Raw genomic sequence first — 22603 nt, 5'->3', positions numbered from 1 at the left:
CAAGAGCTTCTCATGCTGGCTTAAAAATGTGAATTTAAAACCATCTGAGTGAAAATGAGAAGGAAGATTAGTAGAAAATTTAAGCTGTGTGAATAAGAATAGATTCTAACTTGAGTTTTCAAAATTCCAATTATGGGTGTTCAAGTGCATTTAGACAAGCCGGGTTTGTTATTTCTCGAGTTAATAAGCAATTTCACAATGTACAATACATCACTTTTAAAGACATGATAAATTGTCCCTAATGGTATTGTGTGTATAAACTGGAGCTCCTTCAGCCTTGGTCTAATTCTCAGGGTTGGGTGGTACACCTGAAAAAGCTCGGATTTTAATGGGGCCTTTTTAGCACTTTTACACCTCGTATGTTCGGGATTATGCATGATTGATGACTTTAAATGTGCTGGCATGAGAGATATGTAGATGTTAATGCCCTTAAACCATTTGTTTTCCAGTCTGTGTAAAAGGCCCCTCTGTTGGGGTAACACTTTATCCTTCTTAAGTAAACAGAAATAGGTTTCTGGGATTTTGCTTTTTAGCATTGTAAATCCAGAAGGAAAGAGACAAGCTAGAGGCTTTTAAGAGAAAACTAAAAACACCATGTTCCCAGTTTATTAGAGCAGGAGAGAGAGAGAGAGAGAGAGAGAGAGAGAGAGAGAGAGAGAGAGAGAGATTCTTCTAAATAGCATTAAAATAACTCCCTTGTTTCCTCTGGCCCTCCTGCCTCACTGTTACCCACAGCCTAGCCTAGGAATTCTCCTTGTGGCCCCTCTTAGTCTTAAGCAGATGCAGAGCTGACTCCCAGGTGGCCAGGGGGCTGCTCTCCCCAACTGCCTTAGAACAAGAGATTGGGGCTATAAATTGAACGAATGCTTCAAGCCTGGAGGTGTTTTATAATCCATTCCTGTAGGACTCCTCTGCTCTGCTTCAGGGGAGGCTGGGGACACTGCTGGAGAGAGCGCCCCACTTGTGACTCGCAATCTGGAGCTGTGTGCATGGCTCAGCAGGGTGAGGGCATGGCTTCTGCTGAAAGAAGAGGTTGTTTTTAAGATTTTGAGATCTCATGATGCAGAGTTACGCAGGGAGAAGAGAGCTGCACTGGTCCCAGGCTCTTTGCTGCCGCGCCGTGAAGCCCCTCCAGCCGCAGATACTCAGGCCTTCAGCCTCAGCACGCACTTGTCCGTCATCTTTCAAGAGGGACACCAGCGTGGTTCTGACAGACGCATTTTCACTTCTGTCTGGAGTCTGAACTCGAAGGTCTCGAGAATTGAAGGATGCGTGCCTTTCCCCATAGCTATTATCTGCTGCTAATTAGCAGGAACTGTCCTTATGATCTTCCCAAGTCGACTTCCTGAAGCATCCATTTCATCTCCTCCACTCTGGCCTCAGCCGCACTAAATGGAATATGGGCTATTCTGGCAGTAGAGCAATTTTAGCCCCTGATTAATCTAGAATAAAACACGGAGGGGAAAGTGTTTGAGACAAGCCCTGTGTCTCCTGGCTGTTGAGATACTGTTCTGAAGTCCTGGGGATGTATTCATTGGTGATTCGTTTGACCAGAGACTTTTCGGATTTCTGAGAAGCCTTCCTTTTTATTAATACCTTCCAGTTTTTTATCCTTTAAAAAGTTGTTCTTGTGAGGGTAGAAAAGCAGAATGAGTCACAAGTATGTTAGCAAAAAGTCCTAGACACATGTGAGAGTCATTGAAGCAGCTCAGGCCGGATCCTTTCACCCACAGGTACTGGTGTTTCCACTCTGTGAGCCAGCAGTTTCCTGACACTTTCAACCTAATAGTCCCCAATTATTTCTCATTTACTCTCAGGTACTGTTTGTCATAATGACTGTTAGTTTATAACAAGCGCTGAATGTGTTTGACTTGGATGCGAAGTGTGTGTGTGTGTGTGTGTGTGTGTGTGTGTATGTGTGTGTGTGTGTGTGTAGGACTGAAAGCACCACCACATATGGAAATAGCATATTGCAAGGATCATGGAAAATGCAAAGTCTGACAGAGTCAGGAAAACATAAAACTAGTCCTCATGTTTACTAAGGAGAAATCTGAGGCCTAGCCAAGGAACAGATAAATGATGGCCAAAAGAAACTAGACCCGAGTCCCAAGGAGTTCTTAATATACATTAGGAATATATTTGGGAAGTCCACCTGTCCCAGTGCACACCCAGACTGTATTCTGGCCTTTGTCTTCGGATGCACTTGCTGTCTCCATATAAATGGATGAAGGTGTGATACAAGAACTTTATTAAGGATAAGTTTATAAAAATTCTCACAAATGGGGCTGCAAATATCTCTACCATAACATTTCACTTTCAAATATTTTGCTTTGTTCAAACTATTATGGTGTGTAACCACTTAAAACTTAATTGCAATACAGCTAACTGAAATATTCATCTGCTAATAGCTAATTAATTAACCTTATCTAATGTTTATCACCACAGTTGCCTCCCAGATGGTTAGTCCTCATTAAATAGCTGTTGATACAATCTTCTTTCTTGAGCAAGTTTCTGAAATGGCGGGCTTTGAGTCTCTTTGGGTGGTTAGGTTTGGTTTTGTGTGTGTGTGTGTGTGTGTGTGTGTGTGTGTGCGCGCGCAAATTCCTTTCTGCAGTCCTAGTCAGAGCCCTGGAGTAGTCCTTGCGATTTTACGAAACTGGACAAGTACTTCATTCATACCAACAGAAAACTGTTATCTAAATTAATAGGCTTGAAATCATAATTGAATATTAATATGGATTAATAATCCTTAAGTGGATCAGTCTGGTTAAGAAACCCGAGATACCAGCTGGGTGTGCTAACATACACCTGTAATCCCAGACTAGGGAAGCTGAAAGGGAATGAGTATAAGTTCAAGGACATCTTGGGAAACACAGTGAGAACTTGGGGAGGGAAAAGGGGAGGGAGAGAGGAAGGAAGTTATATAAATATTGTCCCCAAATATTTTTGAAGTTACTGTGTAAATTCAATAAACTTTGCTCCTTACATAACAATTTGTTTTGTTTGTTAATAATTTTCATTCTTTATAAATTATATGGGGCTGGAAAAAATGGCTCAGTATTTCAGAATACTTAGTGCTCTTACAGAAGACCTGGGTTTGCTTCCCAGCACCCACATGGCAGCTCACCACCATCTTCTAACTCTAGTTCCAGAGAATCCAGCATCTTCTTCTGACCTCTGTGGGCACCAGACATACATACATGTCATGCACATATGTGTGCATGCAGGAGAACAGCCATACACATAAAACAAACAATCGGAATAAATAAAAGCACTAATGAGCTTTCTTCTTTCCGCTTAACCAGATTCTCCCACCACTTGTCTAAGGCCTCTCTGTGTAGCTGGTGTTTATGTGTGAAGTTTTTACCCTGTATTTCCACACTTTAACAAACTGGGTGAGTGCCACGTTCACACTGATGTATAAACGGAGACAGAGCTTTTCTTTTGTCCCATCTGCCTGGTCCCAAATAAAACTACAAAACCTTATATTAATTACAAAATCTTTGACCTGTATAGTTCAGGCTTATTGCTAAGTAGCTCTTACAACTTAAATTAACCCATTTCTATTCATCTACATTTGCCATGGGTTTCATGGACTTGTTTTCTAGCTTTTTGCTTTCCCGGCAGCTGGCTCATCTCTCTTCTCTCCACCCTTCTCATCTCTGTATTTTCAGTCTGGCTTTCCCGCCCGGCCTTATTCTGCCATGCTGTAGGCTAAAGCAGCTTCTTGATGAATCAATGAGAGGAGTCCGTATTCACAGCGTACAGAAGGGTTATCCCATAGCACTGATTCAGAACTCTTACCTAAGTAAGAGGCTTACTGTCATATTTGATTATTAATAAAATGTCTTCAGTGGGTCAGGCCAGTTACGAAACAAGATACCATACCCAGCTAGTATCTTGTTTAAGGTTTTAGATCTTCTTAGTAAAATACAGAGTTACCATTCAAAAATGCAGGAGGTAGTCGAGTGTAGTGGCTTGTACTTGTAATCCCAGCATTTAGGTGACTCAGACAGGAAAGTAGCTGTGGATTCAAGGCCAGTCTGTGCTGCATAATAAGACATTTTCTCAAAAACAAAACAAGCCAACTTCAGCATATAGTATTCGTTTTATAAATAGACTCTAAGATTTAGTTAATAATTTTTCATCTTGAAACTTTGAAGAATGCTAGATCAAGTCTTTATCATTAAAACCAAACTGTCTTTTAAAGTTGTTTAACAACTCCTGGACATTGATTGGCTCATTCACTGGCTCACTGTGGCCACTTGAAGTTCTGGTTTGTTCTTTTTGTTTGTTTTGTTTTTATTTCACTACACATTTTTCTCCACTCCCCTCCCTTTCCCCCTCTTCCCTTCTACCTGCTTCTGTGACCCCCAGGCTCCCAATTTACTCAGGAGATCTTGTCTTTTTCTCCTTCCTACTTAGATCCTTGTATGTCTCTTTTAGAGTTCTCTTTGTTGTCTAGGTTCTTGGGTTGGAGATCGTAAGCTGATTTTTCTTTGCTTTATATCTGAAAGCCACTTATGAGTGAGAACATACTATATTCGTCTTTATGGATCTGGGTTACCTCACTCAATATGTTTTTTTCCTAGATCCATCCATTTGCCTGCAAATTTCAAGATGTCATTATTTCTTTTACTGCTGTGTAGTACTCCATTGTATAAATGAACCACATTTTCCTAATCCATTCTTCAGTTGAGGGGCACGTAGATTGTTTCCAGATTTTGGGCATGTAGGTTGTTTCCAGATTTTTGCTTTTACAAATAATGCTGCCATGAACATAGCTGAACACATGTCCTTGTGGTATGCATAAGCTTCCTTTGTATGTGTATCCAAAAGTAGTATTGCTGGGTCTTGAGGTAGATTGTTTCCTAATTTTCTAGGAAATTGGCATACTAATTTCCATAGTGGCTGTACAAGTTTGCAGTCCCCCAGCAATGGAGAAGTGTTCCCCTTACTCCGCATATCCTCTCAAGCATAAGCTGTCATCAATGTTTTTGATCTTGGCCATTCTGACAGGTGTAATATGGAATCTCAGAGTGGTTTTGATTTGCATTTCTCTGATGGCTAAGGATGTTGAGCAAGTCCATAGGTGTCTTTCAGCCTTTTGAGATTTTTCTGTTGAGAGTTCTCTGTTTAGGTCTGTACCCCATTTTTTATTGAATTATTTGTTCTTTTGATGTCAAGTTTCTTGAGTTCTTTGTATATTTTGGAGATCAGTCCTCTACTGATCTTTTCTCATTCTGTAGGCTGCCATTTTGTCTTATTGATCGTGTCCTTTGCTTTACAGAACCTGGGCCTGGGACATGCTCGGCAAACACTCTACCATCCATGTGGGTTTTAGCATTGGTGCCTTTATGTTATTCTCTAAACATATTTGATCCAATTTTACTTTTCTTTTAAATATAATATTTTCTTGTTAAAATTTTTGCTAGTTAGGAAATGCATGCAAATTCATGTCATACAGGACTAGCCACTGCTGACCTTTTTGGGGCATATCCTACTAGGTGTTCTTTAGTGTGTGGTCTAGCCACATTTTCAATGTATTATTATTAGTCAGGTTTTTCTTTGGGATTACCAAGTTCTACCAGCCTTCTCTGGCACACCTGACTAAGAGTATACCCACTGACTCTCACATCTCCTTTTGATTTCCAGTTGTTCGTGTTTTGCTGAACAGCACTACACACTCATCCTTCTTGATCTAATAGACATCATTTTGTGGTGTCTTGTCAAGTGAATGGCTTCTGAGGTAACAGGTGATTTGTAACTCTCAGACCTCTCAGGTGTGTGCCCATTGGCTCTCATCCTGCTCAGCACAGCCCTCAACCCCATCTGGGATGTCTGCCAGGGTTCACATCTTTCCCTTGGGAACGGGTGCAGGACATTCTCATGCACCCACTAGGTCCACTGGGGGATATCTTCAGATTTTTCACAGAAAATTTTGTTTCCTCTCATATCCCCTTCATCCTTCTCATTACCTGTTTTACTCCCAAAAGCTCCTGAGACAGGAACTGGCTTTTAACTGGACGCCTACCTCTGTTGTCCCCATCTTAGACTCTTAAGGCAAGGAACATTTGAAACAAAGGACCTTCTGCCCAGTGAGAGTCCCTCAGGAAGAACTTCTTCTCCTGGGGACCCTTTCAAACCAAGATGGCGCCATGTAAAGACTCCGATTTGGATAAATGCATATTTGATGTGGGAAAAGTGTTACTCAAAGGTGAGGGTAAGGAGCTAGAAAACATCATTTTGAGTGAAATAACCCAGGCCCAGAAAGACAGTTATCACATGTACTCACTCATAAGTGGTTTTAAATCATAAAGCAAAGAAAACAAGCCTACAAATCACAATCCCAGAGAACCCAGACAACAATGGGGACCCTAAGAGAGACATACATGGATCTAACCTACATGGGGAGTAGAAACAGACAAGATCTCCTGAGTAAACTGGAAGCATGGGGACCTTGGGTGAGGGTTGAAAGGGAGGGGAGAGACAGAGAGGGGAACAGAGAAAAATGTGGAGCTCAACAAAAATCAATAAAAAAAGAATGGTGAGGCTGGACAACAGCCATTGGGATGAGATCTGTTAGCTTCCTCTCCAGTGTTCAGGGACGACATGAACAGTACTGTGCTGAGCGTGCTAGGTTCTGGGTAGCTGCAGTGACTGGTCTGCATACCGCTTTTACCTGGGCCATTCTCTGGTTTGCAGATTGAGATGTGATTGCTCCCCGTGTGATTCCATGCACATGAGCTGAGTCCCACAAGCACACTGCATGTGTCTCTGAGCCCTTCTGTGTGGTACCACACACACTTATGTGACTCCTGGATACTGGTGTCTGAAGACAATTTTATATTTTTTCCAAAATACTGTACCATTTCACACTATTACAACTGAGACTAGAGGTAAGAATGGTCAAAGTGTATTAGGAAACACATTAATTGTGCCTAAACGTATTTCCTTTTTCTTGAAATCCCCACTTCCTTCCCAGTTGATCAAAGGATGACTGTCCCAGGGAGCCCTTCTTCTGACAGACTTGATTATGTAGGAGTTCCTCCTAGAGAACTTGTTATTTTATAAACATATGCATATGCATAATGTATTCTGCCCAACACTTCCATTTTCTGATCTGCACAGTACAACAGAGCGTCCCATGGAGTCACAGAACAAAGAAAAATTTTCTCTGAGATCCTTTCCTTGAGCCAGATGTGCCCCTGACTTCAGCAGGAAAAGTCCTAACCTGGACTGGATGACCCCTCTGGCCCTCTGAAGGGGATGGCTGGTGGCACTGGTATGCTCGCCAGGGAAATAACGCATTTGGGGTGACTGGAACTTGGCGTCATTCTTCTGTTAGAGAATCAGGGTTTCTCCCAGACATTTTATCTACTTCATCGCATTTAATTCCGCCGGTGACCCAGTGCTGTAGGTAGCACTGCCCCCTATTTTACACAGGAAATTCAGAGCTCAGAGAATGTTAATGACTTGCCATGACTGTACAGCTATGAAGTGGTAGATTCAAGATTTGAACCTCTGCTCATCTGAACCCTGTGCCCTGACATTTCTGCTTAGCAGAGTAGACTCAGGCTTTTAGCGGCGGACAGGCAGGAACCATTTTCCCCCGTCACAGGGCTCCGGGCCTTTCAGCCTGTCGTCATTCCGACAATTCTAGTCATTGTGGGTGGATGCAGGCTTCCGCCTCCTCCCCTGATACCCAGAAAATGGAAAGTATTAAAATGCCATTGTGACAGTACCGGGAGAGCACAGTGAAGAGAAAATACCTTATGTTGAAAAGCTGACGAGGGTGTAGGATAGAGGCAGTATTATTTATTTACTTTTAATGAAGTGAAAGTCACACATAAAATTAACCATGTAAAAGTACAAACCACCCCTACCTATCTAGTTCCAAAACATTCTCATCACCTGAAAATGAAACGCTATGGCCATTAACAGTAAGTTCTTTTCCTTATGACTGCTCACGTCTGTGAGTTGACCCCAGTGCTCTCTCTACATCTCTATCTCCCTTGCTTTCTGGATTTCTCTGTTCTAGATACTCCCTGCACATGGACACATTTGAGACCTCTCATCTTGCCCCTCCCTTTAACAGGATGTTCTTGAGGTGTGCCCATATTGCAACATCAGTTTTTTTTATTATTTGTGGTTTGTAATCGAAGGTTCTGAGGCAGCTATGCCACTTATATGGGGCAGTGTAACACCAGCCTCTTACCCTCTCTGAACCATAAAGGGCAGGTACACTCTGGAAGGGAGATACTGCAGGAGACTCTGAATAAAGGATTCTGACTCAGCTCAGTGGGGCTCTACCCTACCCCTCTGCTGAGACTCCTGCTCCGTGTACCAAAGTCTCACTCTTTAGCCATCCCTTCCCAGTCTGTGACCAGAGAGCACTTTGTTCTCTTTCTTTTACATCTAATGAGACACTGTGACCGGTTGATGAAACCTTGGAGTTTGGTGAGCCACACCGATGCTGGACCTTCCCTAGTGTAGTAGAACTTGGCTGGGTGGTAGTCTGTGAACTTCCTTAAACATTTGATTGTCCTCTTGGTCAATGGCAGTTGCAGACATCCTGCAGTGTGTAAGACCGTCTCCCACACAGGTGCTTCCTAGTCCTACAGAAACTCACAGATGCCCTGCGGTACTTATGTGGGCAAAACTATGTAGGCATTGTGTAGGTAAACACCATGTTTATAGCTAAACATAGTTGTCTCCATGAGCGTAGAATATGTTGCATAGTTTTAATATATGCTGATTTTTCCACGTGGATGAAATCAGTCTGTGTGATGAAAGAGTGGTCAGCTGTGGGGATATCAGCGGACTACAGCCGCAGTGTAGTTAACCTGCAGATCCTGTTCTCTGTGTGCGTGTGTTGTGTGTGCACGTGTGTGCATGCGTGCATGTGTGTAGTAAATCTAGCAAAACAGTACTTTTATCCACCTACCATGAGCAAAGGCCTCCTTTGCTCTACCCCTGAAGAACCCTGACTGACAGGCTTCCCTGTGGGTGTTGGCCCCTCCTTCTCCGCCACCCCCCATGGGGTATTGCCTGATGCTTCTGCAGTGCTCAATTGTTTGCACACCATGTTTTCAAGGCTTTGGCGTGAGAACCAAGAACAGCCCCTGCGAGCGCAGACCCAGGATCAGGACTAGCTGTGTCATCCCATGCTACCGTCGGGTCCGGAGGAGGAGGAAGAGGAGGAGGAGGAGGCGACTGAGACTTGGGCGGATACGTGCTATGGTGGTGCTTGCGTTTGCATACCCACGCTTGAGCATTGAAACGTGTGTGTGGCCTGAGTGCTGATTTCACATTTGGATTCAGGCATATGCCTAGGGGTACAAATTAGTGTAGCCCTACCTGTACATTTACACATGGAAGTGCATTTTGTTTTATTACAAACTAGTCTGTTTTTATATTACAATCAGAATATTATATAAACTTTTTAAACCACAGTTATCTACAGATTATATTGGCTTTAATATCATTTCAATGTAGTGATACAATATTGAGAAATCCTTGTTATTGAAAGGAGTCCAGGCTGATAAGATCTGTTTTGTAACTGAAGCATCAAGAGCAGACAGTGGATCCTAGAGAGTCATAGAACTTATGTGCTAGGAAGATGGGCTTGCATTTATTGAGTCTTCCCCATGTACTAGGGACTGTGCTCAGCCTGGATACTAGCCTTGCTGTGCGGTGCACCCAAAGCCTCTGAGGAAAGCTTGGGATGCCCATTGTCACCTGAAAGCTGCTCTCCTCACTTAAGCAGACACTCCAGACCACCGTCTACCAGCATTCATATGAGGTAGGATCCCACACCGCTAGTCGTAAGAGGATAATAAAAACAGAAGGAAATGCAGAGGTGTGTGGCACAGCACCCCAGGGTACCTAGGAAATCGCAAGATTGGAGGAAATGGGCATCGCAGCAGAAAGGAAGGCCCCACCCAGAGAAGCCTCAGGTTGTCACTTGGCTGTGGCACTGAACGTTGCTGCTCTCTAAACTCTTCCCGTGTTATCCCTGCTCCCGAGTCCTCAGTCCTTCTCTCGTTTGTGGCTGGAAGCCTGATGTTTGTCAGTTACTTCATTTGACAAGCCTTATCACATCGACACAAAGCTAGAAATCCAAAAGGATAAAAGGCTCAGACTCACTCCAGAATACACCATCAATTAGTAAAAGAAAAAAATTAAATCACAGTTAACTCAGAAACAGACAGTGTGGTTCCCTCAGCCAGGCTTCCTTTTTCTGTAGTGTGTTCTTTTTTCCAGACTGATGTGACTTTCTTCCCTGCTTGTTGGAGGTAATTAATGCAAGATTGTCCACTTAAGCAACTGTGCTGGGCTTTGCTCTCCCTGTTCAACCTTCATCTCTCCTCCCTCTCTGTTGGTGAGAGAAGGCTTCTGTGGCTTGTGTACCGCAATCGACTGGTGGAGAGGCAGTGTTTTCCTTGCCTGCAGCAAGACCACTTCGGTTCAAGGCCGAGGAACTGGAGTAGTCCTACAGAGGCCCTCTGGGTGGCTCATCTCTGTTGAGATACTGACTGTCCAGTTTTGGTCAGTGTTATAGCAGCGGTATGTGTTGCCCTGAAGGCACCCTCACACGGGGCTGACTACAGTGGGCCGCGCTGTCCAGGTCTCACTTTGGATTGTGCCTCAAGTCTCAACCGTTTGATAACACAGATGGCTTCTTTCTCCCAAAATTATCAACATCCTCCCATCCCAAGCCGCTAGCACTCCTCCCTCCCTCCCTCCCTTTCTCCCTCCCACCTTCGCCCCTTTCTTCTCTCTCTCTGTCTCTCATTCCCTCCCTCCCACCTTCCCCCACCTCTCTCTCTCTCTCTTCTCTTTCTTTTTCTCTCTCTCTTTCTCTCTCTCATTCTCTCCCTCCTTCCTTTCCCCCTTTCCTTCTCCCCTTCTCTCTCCCTCCCTCTAACTCTCCCTCCCTGTCTCCTTCCCCCTTCTCCTCCCCCATCTCTCCCTCCATCTCCCCCACCCCCCCCCCCGTCTCATGCACACAAATATGCACCATGATTTCTTTTTAAAAAAAAATTAAATGTGTGTGGAGAATCTGCCCTTTTTTTTTTTTTTTACATTTCTGTCCCTGTGACCAGGTAGCTTGACAAGCTGTTTGTCTTCGTCACTCAGCGCCTCCATTAGGCGAGCTATTTAAAAGCCTTCTGTGTAATTATCTTTTTTTGACTCTCACTCTTCCGCATTCTTTTTCTTTATTATAAACTTTCTTAGGACTTTTTTATATCCCTGCCATCTTCCAACATTTCAGCCTTCCAATGCTGCGGTGTCTACTTTTCATTAAGTTGCCGTCAACTCAGCCCCTGCCCGTTGTCACATTGTCTCCTTCACAGCCTCTCTGCTTGCTTATGAGAGCGAGCCCTAGATTGCATGGCCACAACCTGTTCTGGTCCCCTTTCACCTTCCCAGTTGGCAAGCAGAGAAGATATGTTCAGGCGTGTCTTAAGGACACTTGCTGACTCTTGGCCTCTTGTCATTTGTAACTGAAGACTGGCAACATGCGGTGGCGGGGGTGGCGGGGGGCTGTCTGGGAGTACCTTCCTTCCTGGTATGGTATTCCACTTGCTTTGCATGAATAAAGAATTCTGGTCCTGGAGAAGTGGCTAAGCAAGCAGAGAGTGCCTAGTGCTCTTTCAGGGGACCTGGCTTCAAATGTGGGTGGCTCATAACAGTTCATAGCTCCAGCTTCACAGGACCTGACAGCCTCTTCTGGCCTGTGGAGGTATCCACACACAGGTGTCCAACACTGAAATGGATACATGCATACGAGTTTTTAATATTTTTAGAGGAGAAGGGAGGAGACGCAGTTCCTGCTTTCAAGGAGCTTGCACTTTGGTGTACATGATCTTATTAAACAAGACGGGATGCTCAGAAGATCCAGGGGAAAGCTTTGCAGGGTGTGGCGGGGGCTGACAAGGATGAAGTTCATTGGTACAGTGCTTGTCTGGCAGATGTGAGACCCTAGGTTCACACCTCCAGAGAGGAGATGATGGGGACAGAAGAAGAGAGGATTCATTTTGTGAGGGGCACACTTGGAGGGATCCGAGGCAGATGTGACGTTTTATCTGAACTGTGAACAATGAGTAGACCCGAGAAGAGGTAGATTGTTAGTGCTGTTTGCATAGAATCTCGCTGGCAGAGAGAGGCTCAGAGATAGCTAATTTCAATATGACCAGAAAATCCGCACTTAGACCTGCCCCCGTTCCACTGGAGATGAGTGGTAGTATATCTGGATACTTTGAGGGTCATCACATCTAGTGGAGAAGAGTTTGCTGCTGGCGTCTATTTAGGGTCCAAGAATACTGCAGACTGTCCCTCTGTGCACAGAACAGCCTCCTGCCCGGAACTCTGCAGACTGTATTGAGCCCAAAACATCCATAGACAAAAAGAAATGAGAAATGTTGAGATTGGATTCTAAAGTAGATGCCAAGGAAAATTAGCAGGGGAAAGCCTACGATGCATGTAAGAACAAATTCTAAATACTTCTAAATGCTAGGTTGTAGGTAAGTCTTTCTTGGTAAGAATGACCAGGGCACTGTTCTAGGAAGATTATGTGATAAAGATATAGCCATACTTGTGAAGGCAGAGAGACCAGTCAGGAGACATTTCCCCTGCTCTATACATCACCACTTACTCCTAAGGCACATTTGAGAACACTTGACAGCTGGTCCAAAATAAGAAACAGAATAAAGGAGGACTCAGAGCAAACTGGTATGTGTCCATCCCAGGGGACCTCTTAATTTGCTTACCCTGGGCAATAGAAAGAGCACATGACAGGAAGTATGGCTTGCATTTGGTGCTGCTGACTTTAAGGTACTGCTGAGACCAGCTGGGCAAAGCACACCGTGTCTAACAGGAAACAGGGCACAGCACTCGGCCTCGGGTAATGGCTCACGTGTAGAAGTTTGATGATATTGAAACCAAACCAGCAAATGAGGCTCAAAGAAAACCTGGACAATGTAGGGAAGAAACACAGGGTGCGAGCAGAGATGGCCAGTGGCTGCTTCTCTCCTAGCGGCCACCGCATAGACTCCGTACACATGGATGACTGTCGGGGCCAACACCAAGCAGTTTGCACCATGGTTCTCTCTGCAGTACGATGATGCTTTGTGTTTGGGGGTTTTGTAGAACAAGACTGTTGAACTAACTTGTGTGTTCGTATTTTAGTGTTAGAAATTTATATAAGGGCACAACTTGTGTTTAATATTTTTAACTATACCTATCATAATTGCTCATTTGTTTTCTTCTGTCTCTGAGCAGTGTGTTGACGGTGGGTCAGGGCATCCTGTCTACTAAACACACTATGGAATCTGTCATAGATTGCCTCCTGGTCTTTGGTGCATTGCTACATACAGTGTTTACTAGAAACTAAAAGCTACAGCCAATTCTTTGCTCTCAAGCTAAAGGGAATAAAGCAACCAGTCATTGCAAAGCAAAATAAAAAGATTCCATACTTGGTGGTGCGTATGTCTGAGAGGACTGAGGCAGGAGAATAATGAGTTTGAGACTAGCCTAAGCTACACAAATAGTCAGTGTTTGTCAGTGAATAAATGAATGGTTGGAGGAATAATAGGAAGACAAGAAAGGATTATTCAGATTTATGTTTGTGGATATAGAATTCGTGATAAATTAGATGATAAATGAGATGAAACAGCTCTGCTTTCTTAATTTCTCAGACTTTCACATATCATGTCGCAGGGTAGCCTTGACCAGAAGATGTGTTCCGCGTTAAAAATGACCCAGAAGCCTTTGCAGCGCTTCCTCTGTGAACATTAGAAATTGTGTGTGCCGACTTTTATTGCTTTTATTTGGCTTTATTTTATTATTTTTTTTTGCTCTAAAAGCATACAGTCTGGGGCATCAAAAGATGTCTCAGGATCATCTCTTTGGGGTGCTGCATATTTGTGCTCACACCTTCTTGGAGGGTGTGGACATGAGGCCACTCTGTAAGGGAATAGGGCTCTGCTTTTTTCTTGTCCTCTGTGCCGTGTCAGACTTCTGGAGCCTCCCTCCAGACTTCCGCATAGCAGCAGAAAGTCAGGACTTCATGTGAGGGTCTCATTTCTTAGCGGCTGATTTGTCAGGAGAAATGAAATTACATACAGTAAAATCACAGCTGCACACTTGCTCCTTCACTTCTGTGCTGTGCGGCCCATACACAGGAAGGCACATAATATAGTTGGTCCAAAGATCTAAGTAAATAGACGTAAATCGGTTTGTGAGGCATAAGGAGTAGATGGCGAAATGGTAACCCTGCAAATACCTTGCATGGAGTTGGTTTTTGAGCTTTGTAAAAAACGGTTATTTGACGTGTAATGCCTTGGAATTAATCAGCTGCACAAGCATGTTTGGGGGAAGGACCCTTCATGGTCTCTACATACGTGAATCAAAGATGGGATTTATTAGAATTGCCCTGTAGCCTTCATTGTTGAAGTCAGAATTAGTCCTTTGTTTGCGAAGCATTAGCAGCAATCCTTCATTGCTGAGAAGGTCTGGTTGCTGGCAGAGCGTTCTCAGAGCATTGTGCTGTTTACCTAAGGGTTTTATTCAGGCAACTCTCTGAACAGCTGGGCTGATTATTGAAAATGCCTCATAGTAGCTTCTAGCCTCAGCTGATCGATATCGGTGCAAAGCTTTACGTGGGAGGGAGCTATTTAAACATTGAGAGCCCCGGGGATAAAAGAGAATGAAAAAATAATGCTGGACAAATGTGCTGAAATGCTCAAAAGAAGAGAGACAGGTCTTGTCTTGGTACAGGGGAAATTCCTAAACAAAGTAGAGAATGTGTGAGTTTATCTCTTAATGACATCCTAAAAATTACCCAATTTGTAGCAACACTCCAGATCTTAGTTATTTTATCTTGTACTACAATGCTACATGCTGAATGAGAAGAGGAAGGCTAATTAAAAATACCAAAGATCCATTGTGTTTTCATTACAATGTAATTTGTTACATGAAATCCCATGAAACCTTTTTTAGCGACACTAGAGAAAGATTATGTGGTTACTAGGTGGGTTGAGCTCCCCGTTTCCAAACCTTTTCTTTCTCTGGATCATTAGGAAGAAATCCTAGAGTTAAGGTGCTGCACTGCAGCCCCCAAATGTGGAAAGAAAATCCCTGTTGCCTTCAACAGAGATCCAAAATAGAAAGATTAACTTCTTTGATCTAGGAGAAAATTGGCTGGGTTTCCCTATTTCTTTTCTTAAACAGTTTACTAAAATAAATACAAGATGCAATCATGACAGATTTTATTTTCTCAAAACATTTAGTGAAATTAGGACATTGAGACCAAAAAAATACTTGCTTTGAAGATACAGTTTCTTCCACCAACATGAGAAAACAGAGCAATGGTCCAAGCGGGAGGGAAAGCCCTGTTTATCAAAGTGGACGTCTGTGTGAGAAATCGCACATCTTGCTATATCCTTGGTTTCTTACTCTTACTCTGTACTGAGCAATAGACAGGAAGTTCAGAAACACAAAGGCAATCAATATGAAAACTGTGAAAGTCTCTTAATTAATCAGTGCACAAACTCTCCGAGTTAGAGGATTTTACAAGCATTTCAATTAAGGCTTTCCTCTTTTATTACCAAATTTCATTGACAGTATAAAATGTATAATCAAAGTTGACAAAATAGAAAAAAGGCAAAATATTGCTTAAATAGCGCGCTTTTAGACTTACTGGGGTCTTTGATTTTTTTTTCCGGTGTTTATTCTTCCCAGTGGATCTCCTAGAGGACTCCAGTTTTCTGTAGCAGTGTTGACTTCTGAGTCTTCAGCTTCTGTCCTTAGGGCGTGTGTTTCCCTTCCCAGTGAGCCTCGGCCCCTCAGCAGTTCAGCTCAGATGCAGGAGCCTGTTGACTGAGGCCTGGCCAAGTTTAGCTGTGAGTTTGCAGAGAGCTGCCCTGTACTGAGTCAGTGAAGAGGAAGTGCTCAGCTCCATAGCACCACTTTCCAATCTAAAACCCAGAACAACCTAAACCATCCGGCTCACATCATGTCTGCAGGCCTGGCAACAGTTCAGTTGTCACATGTAAGAAGCCTGCTGTCACTGGAAAGGAGTGCATGGACTATGGGGGTCTGAAAATCGAGTCAGGGTGGAGTCAGCTGACACCTGAGGCTCCCCGGTCCTCCCTAGTCCCAGTGTGGCTGGTGCTAGTTGTCGGCTTTGGAGACTGACGCATAGACCAGGAGACACAGTATCATTCCATGATGCAGCGGCTCATAGCAGGAGGAAAGCAACTCAATTCCTGTTGCAGCTTTCCCTCGCCAGGCAATTAGGACCAATCATTGCTTTTTACCCTCTGCTGGGGACTTTGAAAAGTAATGACCCAAGGGCCTCTTGAAGTTAAAATTAAAAGATGAAATTATTTTTCTTAGCCAAAAGTGAAGTTCACAGACTATGAGAATATCTCCTAAATAGTTTATTTTTTTTTTGAGTGTTCATTCCAAAATTCAACAGATAGAGCTGAGTGGTAGAGTACTTGGTTAGCATGTGCAAGGCCCTGGGTTTGACCCCAAGTAACACACACACTGGTGCACACACACGTGTAAACACACACACACACACACACACACACATCAGTATGTTAAAGTCCGCATAAATACTACAGCAGAGGTGCTGAAGCAGCATTAGGATGTTTTCTAAGCAGCAGTATTTGTCAGTTATTAAAATCCTATCTACCTAAGAAGCAGAAAACCCTATTGTCTCAGGAATGCAAGGTGAGAGTTGGAGAAAATAACCAGAAACTATAGCAATCACACTGAGCTGACCAAAGGCTTATCTTGCCTATAGCTTTCCCATGCTCCCCTTGCCTGTCTCCCACTTCTGATGGAGAATGAGCAGACCCACTCATCTGGGGACCGGGCTCTGCAGAGCCTAGAGGTGGATAAGGAGGATCTTGGCACTCCAAGTAAGAAACAAACAATAAAAAAAAAAAACAGCTTCTTTAGATAAATATTTTAGAGGGTTGGCTGCCCCACTTTGTAAATGACTTGGTTAGTAACTGAGGCTGTATAGATGTGTGCTGTGGTAAAGGCCCCAGAGCTGATTCCCAGAGAAACAAGGAACTAAAGCTTGTTAGTATCAGCTATCACTGGGCAGCTATTGAATTAGGCTACTGCTTTATGTAAAGCGAGTCAGTAATCTCTTGTGGAGAAGAGTGCTATAACCCAAGGATCGTCTGAATGCAAAGCGTGAGGCTCCGTCCAGATACAGATCTGAGTCGTCCTCAGTCTAGACTCTAGAAAGATGCTGGCAAATGTGGTTTATCATCCATATTTCTCAGCACGCAGGGCTAGCGCTCTGTTCTAGCTAACCGTGAAAGGTATCTTCTGATCAACTGTATTCACCCAACTTGGGAAGTCTAGTAAATATCATTCCACTGTCTTAGACCAGTATAGAAAAACAATCTCTTTTTCCAAGGTAGTCATTCTGGAGGGGTGTGGGAAGCCACAGAAGCCATGGCTTCCCTCCTGTTGGGCAAGCAGTATCTGAACAGCCTCATGGAGCTGTATGTTGGGCACTTGAAGCTTTTTCTCTGGTCATGTGCTTCGAAAGCCAGAAGCTATTGCACCTCCTATCAGTGCTGCAGGCTCCTGGGATCCCTTATGTCTCACATCAACCCATGCCCCATTCCTCCAACGCCAAGCTTGATGCTCGGAGAAGCAAAACAGAATAGCCACTCTCCTTATTTGCCCGCTCTAGAAAGGTTGAAAATCTCATTATGGTTCCAAAACTGAGGGTTCTGGAAAGACTTGCAGAAACCAAAGTAAAGGACCTAGGGAAGATTTGCATGACCATATGAGCTCAAGAGGACAGACGACCTGAGGGGCGGAAGTGGCAGTTCAGGTAGTATGAGCATGGCCCCAAGCAAAAATTCCCACCAGTGGGCTATAGCTAGGTATGCTTGCCGCTTATTCTGCAAAACCTGAGTTTGTTCCCTAGAACCCTTGTTCTAAAATAACCTGTGCCTATACCAGGTGTGGGATACTTTCATTCAAGTTGTTGGTTGGGGGATCCCTTAAATACCCCAAAGCCATACAGACAATTAACATTTCTCTTGGTTACCATGAAAACCTATTGGTAACATCCTTTTGCTGAAGATACCACACACTTGGGTCACAGGACATGGAGAAACCAGGCTAATACTACCCTGGAAGCCTCTTCCCTGAATGGCTCTCTCCAAGAGTACCCGAAGCTGTTGTACAGGTTGCAGGGGTAGAGAGGACATCAACAGCCTGGTACAATAGTGTCACAAGTGTTATGGGAATAAACAGCTACTCTCTCATTGGATTTAACTCATTGGATTCAGCTCCACAAGATGAAATTCATGGCTGGTCCTCTATGCCTGACCAAAAACCTTTGGGTAAGGAGGTCATGGGCCTTAGGGCTCACAAAGCCCTGCTCTTACCTTGGGAGCTATAAGTAGCTGAAGGTCATGGTGGTAAAGTCAGATTTCCTCTGCAATGTGGCCCCTGGTAAGTGGTACATGCCTCAGTGACTCTCTTGCAGCACTGGTTTGTACTTAGTTGGTTATCAATGAAGAGGAGGAAGAAGAAGTGGGAAAGGGAAGGAGAAATGGGAGGGACATGATGGGAAGGTCTGAAGGAGTTTGGAGGTGTGTGTGTCTTATCAAAACACATTATATACATATATGAAATTCTCAGAGAATAAATAAAAAATATAGGGGTTTCTTCTTCAGCCAAGCAGGGTGGCGTGCTTTTGTGACCCCAGCTCTGGGAAAGCTAAGTCAGGTTGAGCCCTAGGACTTTCTTCCCAGCAAACCTAGCTTACTGGGCAAGGTCCAGGCCAATGAGAGAGCCAGACTCAGAAACGAGGTGGACAGCACCTGAGAACCAGCATTAGAGACTGACCGCTGGCCTCCACAAGCACACACATGCATGCCTGTAACATCTGCACCAGCATGCACTCACAGACACACAAAGGAAATTCCCAGAAGCAACTGCTGATGACCCCAACCTCACTGCCATGTCCCCACCTTGCAAATAGCCCTCTTACATGGTCTCCAGTATCCGTCTGCCCGTCACTTCAGACACACCGCCTGTCTCTTGTCACTCAGGTTGAGTGAAACACTAGATTAGCCAGACTTGTTCTTTATCTGTTATGCACACCATGTTGAGGGTGCAGTCGACTGCTCATGCACACAAATGAGCAACAAGAACTGTGTGTCTTTGTGAGTGGCCTTCAGAACCAGGTGTCACAGAGCAGAATTCTCAACACTGCCCCCTAGGCTCTGAGCACCAAGTTGGTATGTGTTGTGGTCCTTATGAGCGTGTGTGTGCCTGGTGCTCTGTGTGAGAAGGGCTTCTGTAGGCCTCTGTTTCTGTCAGTAAACTCCAGATCTTCCAAAACATACTCTGCAGCTGGCCTCGCTTCTGAAATGATCTTCTAGGAACATTTCAAACATTCCTAATGGGGAATACCCATGTGCTGTGTTATTATTAATAATAATATCTTCAAAAAATTATTGATCAGTTGTAATGGGAGGTGCTTCTTAGCACCTGCGGCCCTCCATGGACAGGGTTTGAGTTTCTCCTGTGTCATATCTGCTCCAACCCTTCCGTTAGTTCCTAGCCACCCAAGGCAGAATTGCTAAAGGGCCAACCAGGGAAGGGTGGGGCAGATGGGAAGATCTCTTTCAAGGGTATATGCAGTATTGTTTATGGGCCTGGGGTTCGCCTCAGCAGTACCGAGCATGAGGGCTGAGTCAGGCCCCCAGCTCATGTAAAAGCTAGGTACTGTGGCACATGGGACGCGGAGCCAGGAAGATCTGCTGTCCTCATCAGACAGCCAGCATGGACAGATGATGAGACCCAGGTTAAATGAGAGACACCGTGTCAAAAAATAAAGTGAAGAGCAATTGAAAAATCATGTAGCATTGATCCCTGGCCTCCACGGGTATGCTTACATACAAACACATATATCCACATACAGATACACATGCAAAAGTAGATTATAGTAACATTTTATTTAAAAATTTAAGGAATTGATGATTTTTACATTCTTTCATTCATGGTCTTTTATTTTTTTTATCCATAGAATTTCATGTGTCTTCAGATATATGTGCACACTCAAACTTACCATATAAATGCATGTGTGTGTGTATATATGTATGTATATATATATACATCATACATACATACATACATACATACATGTGCTTCCAATGCCTACTATTTACAAAACATTATATGGAAGAAGACTAATGAGACATCCCATACTCTGGCGAGGTTAGGGAACACAGCCAGTCATTCTTTAACAGAGGCACTGCGCATACAGAACTAGGCCCTCTGCTAGGCTCTGGGTACAGCGGGAAGGAGGACACACCATGCCTGAGGATGTGTGCTACAACAGTGGCCCAGATAATGAATCGATCTCTGACTGAAGGGGAAGCATTGCCATCAAAGTTGATCATGAAAGGCTTCCGGGCAACAGTAAAATTGGAGCTGTATTTAAATGTATTTTCTGTACACCTAATTCTTAGAGCATGATTTTTATTTCATTTATATTAAATTTTGAGACATGTAAGTCAGCGATAATTTATGATTTTTTTAATGTCTTCTGAATTTGTTAAAATTCGAGCTCCATTCAAAATAATCTAAGACAGTTTACTGTGACTTAAAGTATTCATAATGCAAGGTGATTATTACTCGGGAGACCATTGGACAGAGCCCCATGTGTTGACATAAGCCAGAAGCCATCTCTTTGTTGGAGCCTGCAAGTATGTTCTGTTTTTTCTTTGAATTTTTTTTTGCTGTGCTTATTCTATGTTTAATACTTGAAAAACATAGAAGTTTTGAAAAGCAGATGATTATGAAATTATCTTTCAGTGTTCCATAGCTGCCAAACACTTAGAAAATTCAGAGGAAAACACAGAAATGCTTTGCATTTTATTGTGCATGCCTCCATTCTCCCAAAGTTGCATAACCAGATGAATTAGGAAATGCTTGTAAACATTGCATCTCTGTTGACATGAAACACTGCATAGCTAGAGAAAGGATGCATGCACTCTTTTTTCCATTTGCTGTTTCAATGGTGTATGTCGCGGTGGCAAATGAAAATACAATCAAATCTCAAGTGAGTGGCCAGGAACACCGTACATCTTATGAAATATGGCAGCATAATGAATAGGAGGTAAAAAAATGTCCTGGCTTTCAAGTCCTGATGGCTGTGATGTGACTGAGTCATAGCACATTCTGTTTGATGTTTCGGCTTTGCTATTCAGATGCACGGCAAAGTGTGTGCATCATCCTCTGTGAAGAACACGCTGGCAACCCGGCACGGCGTGGTTTGTTTTCCCTGCACCTGCGAGAAACATACATATATACATATATATGAATATATAGTGTGTGTGTGCATATACGTATGTGTGTGTATTCTGGGTGGAATTTACATAGGGAAATTTTAATTCTCCTAATTGCAACAGCTTCCCCCACACAGGGAAAACCATCAGTCAGGTATAAAAGCAACTGCTTAGGATTTGAAGGAATTTGACGATTTTGTTGTAGTTCCTAGCCTGGCAGGTGGTAATAATGCCTATGCCAGCACTGTCAAAATATGAAAATTAAAGTGACGATGGGTTTTAATGAAATCCATTTGACAAATATAATTAAGGTGTTTTAATATGAAGTCCTGTAATAAAGACTACCGGTGGACTCCCTGAGGTCCTGACTAATTGTGTAGATTGCTTTTAAGCTTTGAATAGTTTTATTGGATAATGAACTGTTAAGAAGTGTTAGATCTTTCTTAAGCAGAATTTGGTTTGAAAAAGAAGAGGAGAGACAGACCTGAGGTGTGGCATTTTAAACATAATTAGAGGAGAGATTTAAGTTAACATCTTTGATCTTGCTGTCAGTTTTTGATTAGAGCTGTAAATGCTTTAATCAAGTGGAGTGTAGTCATTACATTCTAACTGTTTTTTAAACTGCGAAATTACTGAGACATTGACATCAATTTTAACACATTCTAAAATTTGCAGCAGAATTAGGTTTCTCTACTAAGTGTTTGTAATAGAATATCAGATTATACTGGTACAATGATAAAATTATACTACACTAAAGAATAGTTTTGTTTCCTCTCATTTAGTGGTATAGCAAAACACTGCAACCATTTGACATTTGTTGGTCTTTATAGAAATGTATACATTCATATAAATGCCCATGAACCTGTTCTGTTAAATAAATGCATAGTAAAAAAGGACCTCAAATTATTCAATACATTTTTTTAACCTCCACTTTTCAAAGAATCATTGTTTTCCTATTAGCTCACAAATGATCACCTGATGTCACGTTTGGTTTATAGTCCCATGCCTGGTTTGTAATAAGCATTCAGTTAATATATTTTCAATGAATGAGGGATCAGTTTACAATAGCTAAGTATATACACTGCTTAAATCTTTCCAGAATTCAGTCAGGTCATAAGTAAGTGAACCGTGAGGAGAAAGTGCATTCCCTACCTGTCTGCCACCTGGTCTAACCCTGACCCTCATTATAGGGTATGCATGGCCACGTAGCTGTTATCTCTGGCAAGCTTCAGATAGCATCACTAACATGGAGA

General features: G+C 43.2%; 1 protein-coding gene across 10 annotated transcripts in view; it reads left to right on the top strand.

The window, feature by feature from the left end:
* Vti1a (vesicle transport through interaction with t-SNAREs 1A) overlaps positions 1–22603 on the top strand; it is a 313453-nt gene that overhangs the window by 152257 nt on the left and 138593 nt on the right. For 2 of the 10 annotated variants that reach the window (XM_085694107.2, XM_085694108.2), the window contains one exon: positions 9098–9321. The exons of the other annotated variants lie outside the window; for them this stretch is intronic. In XM_085694107.2, the coding sequence (XP_085550233.2) occupies positions 9098–9306 (209 nt within the window). In that variant the 3' untranslated portion in view covers positions 9307–9321. Of the gene's footprint in view, positions 1–9097; positions 9322–22603 lie in introns of those variants that run through there. 10 annotated transcript variants of the gene reach the window in all.

This window comes from Myodes glareolus, chromosome 7 (assembly GCF_982192425.1).
Source record: "Myodes glareolus chromosome 7, mMyoGla1.1, whole genome shotgun sequence".
Lineage (NCBI taxonomy): Eukaryota > Metazoa > Chordata > Mammalia > Rodentia > Cricetidae > Myodes > Myodes glareolus.
This window is presented reverse-complemented; position numbering and strand designations above follow the sequence as displayed.